Source organism: Scylla paramamosain, chromosome 19, assembly GCF_035594125.1.
Source record: "Scylla paramamosain isolate STU-SP2022 chromosome 19, ASM3559412v1, whole genome shotgun sequence".
Lineage (NCBI taxonomy): Eukaryota > Metazoa > Arthropoda > Malacostraca > Decapoda > Portunidae > Scylla > Scylla paramamosain.
In genome coordinates this window covers 9,590,827-9,595,761 of record NC_087169.1, presented here as the reverse complement: position 1 = coordinate 9,595,761, position 4,935 = coordinate 9,590,827, and the positions used below count along the sequence as shown (strand labels likewise).

Below are 4,935 nucleotides of genomic sequence, written 5' to 3'. Positions count from 1 at the left end.
ATACAGGTTGTAGACACAGTTAAAGTTCGTCATCCGGACAGGACCTCCAAACTCTCCCCAAAATTTAGTGGTCCATGCTCGGTTGTCCGCCAGTTACATGGTAACAAATTTGAGGTGCATGACCCTCTTCTTAACACTGTTGAGATAGTACATAGTGATCGGCTTGTGAAGACTGATGCTCAGATCGAGTCATCAACAGAGAGTACTACTGATCAAGTTACAAACAATAATTCTACTAATACTATAAAGACGCATAGGTATAACCTGCGCTCACGCAGCTAATTGCTTGCATTATTTACAGATGGCACTGGGCCTCCTGGTTACCTACTTGAGCATGCTGCAAGTGCTGCAAGCGTCCACTGCGTTGCATGTCAAACCGGGGGCTCTCACCACACATCTTGGGGAAGTAACCTTAATAGAAGATGTTCTTCTGGTTCGATATCCTTTTTCTACCTTATTTTCCGTACCTTCGGACCTCGACACAGTCTCAAAAACTTTGGATAACTCCTTACAGGAACTGGAATCCTTACTTGCTGATGAAACGCATAGACAGACACAAGTTTTCTCTCAAACCATAATCAAAGCTTTAAAAGCAAGGGTAGAATTCTTGCATGGGAAATTGAACCAATCTCAGCATGACTACAACCTTCATCCAGTGCACGCTCGTACCAAAAGAGGACTCATAAATGGGTTGGGACAACTGTCTCAATATCTTTTTGGCACCGCCTTGGACGAGGATGTACAGGATTTAAGGAAACATTATGATCAACTAATAACGGTTGCAGCTACTAATAAGAAGGTTCTGAACCTACATCACAATAAAATAATTAAATTAGAATCTAACCTCAATGAGTTATTACAGTACTCAAATGATTTAACAACTGTGCTTGATAATGCCTTACATAGTTTAGATGGGATAAATCACGTTGTGGTTATAGGTCAGGCTTTGCATGTATTTGAAGCTTCCTTGGATTCAGTTCTCTCCATTAATGAAGCGATAATTCGCAACATGGTTGATGCTGTCAATGGCAGGGTAACAACTTCACTATTTCCTGTAGAGGATTTGCTTCACACAATAGAAATTGGTCAGTCAACCTACAAATTGACACCAGTGTATGCAGCGGACATGATCCAATATTACTATCCATTGCTAGAAGTTACCTTGACCACAGATGTAATAATTGTAAACATACCTTTTAAATCTCAGGATCATTTTGAGGCCTATGAGATTAAACCTTTTCCATTTTCCGTTAATAATTCTGTGATGACATTGGACATGAATCCCTCCTTAGTGCTGATAGCCAAGGATTTTTCATTATATACAATTGGAGATTTAACTGAATGAAAACGTTGTAAATCTTCATTGTTCAAGTATCCAATTTGCCTTCTTACCTGTAGTAAAAGGTATTTGTGAAGTCGTCTTGACACGTTCAGAGGCGTCTGCAGCTCTAACACTCTGTCCATACAAGCATGTGGTTTCAAAACCTATTTTCCATTGCAATTTTCATGGATATCATTACTTTTATTTCACAGAAAACTTTTATGTTTCAGTGACTTGCCCAGAAGGGACCACCTATGAGGAGGTTATAGGACATTATGTGGTACAAGATGCTTGTCATGTACGTTCTAGTAAACTAACCACTTAACCTTCTAGGATTCATTTAGCTTTTACGACAGACCTTTCATATAGGGTTTTCCCTATCACCTCCTTGGAGAATTTGACAAAGTCAAGGATTTCTTTTATAACAAACTTCTTATCCACTCTTTCCTTCTCAAACACAGAAGAGTTTTCAGAGGCTCTAGAGACATCTTTACCAGTATATCTGAAACCTGGGATTCTCTATCCAAGTGTCCTGACACCTTGCCTTATTTTAATGTTTTTGTTAATATTCTTATATGTGTGTGTTAGGAAAGCCTTAAATTTGTATATATATCTTGATAGTAGACTTAAACGTCTTAATGGAGGAGTTTCATACACATAACATGGTTAGGTACACTGTATTCGCGAGGACGCGTCAAGTAGGTGACCGAGCGATGTAACGGTGTCACATAATTAATAATAATATGTATTGTATTTATAATGCCTTGCCTGATTAGCAATACAAGTGTATGTATACATATATGCATAAGTGTAGATAGTGGGTGTTGGCGCATAAGGGTGGGGCGGATATGATCACGCCACCCTACGTCACACACACCATGGAACTTTCCATACTCCTTTTATTGCCATCGATAAGTAATCGGTAGCACCTACATTATAGTATCTAAGTATTCTCCATAGTTAATCTCTCTCTAATGTATTTTGGCATGTATTACTCTTAGCTATAAGTAGCTTTTCCCTTGCCTTATTTATGTAATTAGAGAGTTATAATTATGAATATATTCATGTACGAGTACTGTGAGTGCGGTCAACCCGCCCCTATTTCTACTGTCAGCACTTTTTGAAGGCGCTAAGCGTCCCTTGTGCCGGCTCCGGCAGTCTCTTGCCAGGGTGTAACGCTGTACCACGCAGAGGACATCCATTGTCCCATATGCGCCACACGCTTTCTCCAGAACTCTGTACATATATCTAAATATACCTATTTTTATACGTTCACCTTTGACATTCACCTGAAAACCACAGAAACTCACCAAGAGTGACTTTACCTATCACACAAAGGTAAGAAACTAATGAACAGTGTCCAGCGGTAATTGATAATTCAAAACCACTCTGGAACAACTCCTTCTCTTTCCCCTCAGGCCTCTATCGTCCTGAAGAATTCTGCTGAGTCAGGTACGAAAGCCAGACATGTATCATCCCTCGCCTCCACACATCTCACTCCAAATACACCTTTTCCCTTACATATACATCCATATAAAAAACTTAAATTATGAAGAGGATAATACTACATGATATAAAATCAGTAAATAAGCTTTATACTAACATATAACTAAGAATAAAGATAAGTTTAGAAGGAAAACGAAACACAGGGGACACTAAGAAAACATGTTCCTTTTCAGGTAAACTTGGCCAATAACAAGACAGTATACTCGTATTTTAGGTTCATTATAAAATAAACATTGTTTGGTTAATAACTTTGCCAAACAAACGACTATAAATATATATCCTCCGCGGCCTCGCTGCACAAGACTTTCTTCTTTATCTCACCCCTATTCTGTCCACCACTCTAATGCAAGAGTTAATCAGTATTCTCAATCATTCATCCCTTTCTCTGGTAAACTCTGGAACTTCCTGTCTGCTTCTGTATTTCCACCTTCCTATGACTTGAACTCCTTCAAGAGGGAGGTTTCAAGACACTTATTCTTCAAATTTTGACTACCGCTTCGGACCCTATTGCGCTTGGCCGGTGTCCCTCTTACATAATAAAAAAATAAAAAAAAATAAACACGTTAAAAGGACATTTGAAGAACGGCTCACGATAGCCGAATCCTTGGTAGAAGGGTTAATACAACTTGATATTGCTCAAGAGAAATTGAGAATTTTTTTTTTTTTTATTCTGTTGTATTTATGCATGGTTTGTATTTTTTTTTATTTTTTCTTATTTATTTATTCAGGTTTAGCGTATGTAACATTTAACGCAGTTTATGTTTTGGCCTCTCTACCAACAGGAGATTTCCACGGAAAGAATAGTGTATTTCTATGTTGGTGTCATATGAGTTTATTTGGTCTACAATTATTATAATGCCAGCTGGTCACTGGTCTCTTCAAGAGAAGTGTTTTATTCTATGTATTGAAATTATTTTTAACTTATTTTAGTTTCATGGGACTGAAGACTGGGAATGTGATTTCCCGAAACGTAACCTTCAAGAATAAAGGAATACTGGCAATACTGTTCGTCTAAGATTTCCTCTACAAAGAGGATGCTCAACCCACTCTTTGAGGGCCGCATGCAGAGTGAGACAAAAAAAGGTAAATTAACCAGAATCTACTAGCAAAAAAAGGATAAAATGAAATTTATAGTTACATCTTGTATTCATAACTAGAAAAAAAGGGAGATAGGATTAAACACCAAACTTCGTATTTCATGGAAAGAAAAATTGATGAGGAAAAATATGCATGTTATCCCGAGCCTGAAATAAATTCACTCACCTAAGCAGTTGTTCATCACTGAGGCCCAGTTTGAGGAAGGTGTTTAGCTTCCTAAGCTCATTCATAATATCGGTTTTCATGTCCTCATAAAACATGAAGTGCAGGTTGAGATGGTTCCTTCTGTGCCATGCTTGCTTCAAATGCTTCCAGTATGGGCCATAAATTACGCTGTCCCCAGTGAAGAGTTCGACCCAGTCGCTCAGGTCACCAGTGAATCTTTCCATTGAGGTGTAGATGTTGTAGGTAGACAAGCACACATCCTTCGGGTTACGTGCAACATACACAACCTGAAAAAGAAATGCGACTACCAGCTACAAAAAATTGTTTCAGAATAACTTGCCCAACAAAACATTTCTTGTAAAAATATAATGATAATTCTTGTAAAAACATAATGATGATAAAAAAAAAAGATGAAATAAAAATAAGAAAATATGATGTAGAGTTTATATTGACGTTTTTCAGGTTTTATTACGTAAAATTAATAATATATACATAAAAAGTATAAGAATATTGTTTATGGTCCAAATTGAATATTTATCTCTTATCATCACCAGTCTACATTGGCGCTTGCGTACTCCCATACCAATGAAAGCAGATAGTTGCCCATGTATACCGAAGCCACACAGCTAACTTGGATGAGTGGCTCATTCCACACATTTACATAAATGCATACTCACTATTTAAGCTCTCTTCCTATGATCTATTGATTTTTTCTTCAGTGAATTATAGTATATTCAAGAACACAACAAATTTACAGATAACATACAGCACAAAGTAAACCAATAAGTGGCATTATTTCGTGTCAGCACATACCATCACACACAAATATCAAAACACAAGCAGCC

At 37.5% G+C, this 4,935-nt stretch overlaps 1 protein-coding gene across 1 annotated transcript; it reads right to left on the bottom strand.

Moving 5' to 3' along the window:
- Nucleotides 1-324: 324 nt before the first annotated feature.
- On the bottom strand, nucleotides 325-4,697 carry LOC135109474 (luciferin sulfotransferase-like). The gene is made up of 5 exons (XM_064020853.1): nucleotides 4,674-4,697; nucleotides 4,091-4,377; nucleotides 1,680-1,799; nucleotides 1,560-1,573; nucleotides 325-533 (listed from the first exon to the last, which is right to left on the bottom strand). Exons 1-5 carry the CDS (start codon nucleotides 4,695-4,697, stop codon nucleotides 325-327), a joined length of 654 nt encoding a protein of 217 aa, XP_063876923.1.
- Between the last annotated feature and the right edge of the window lie 238 nt (nucleotides 4,698-4,935).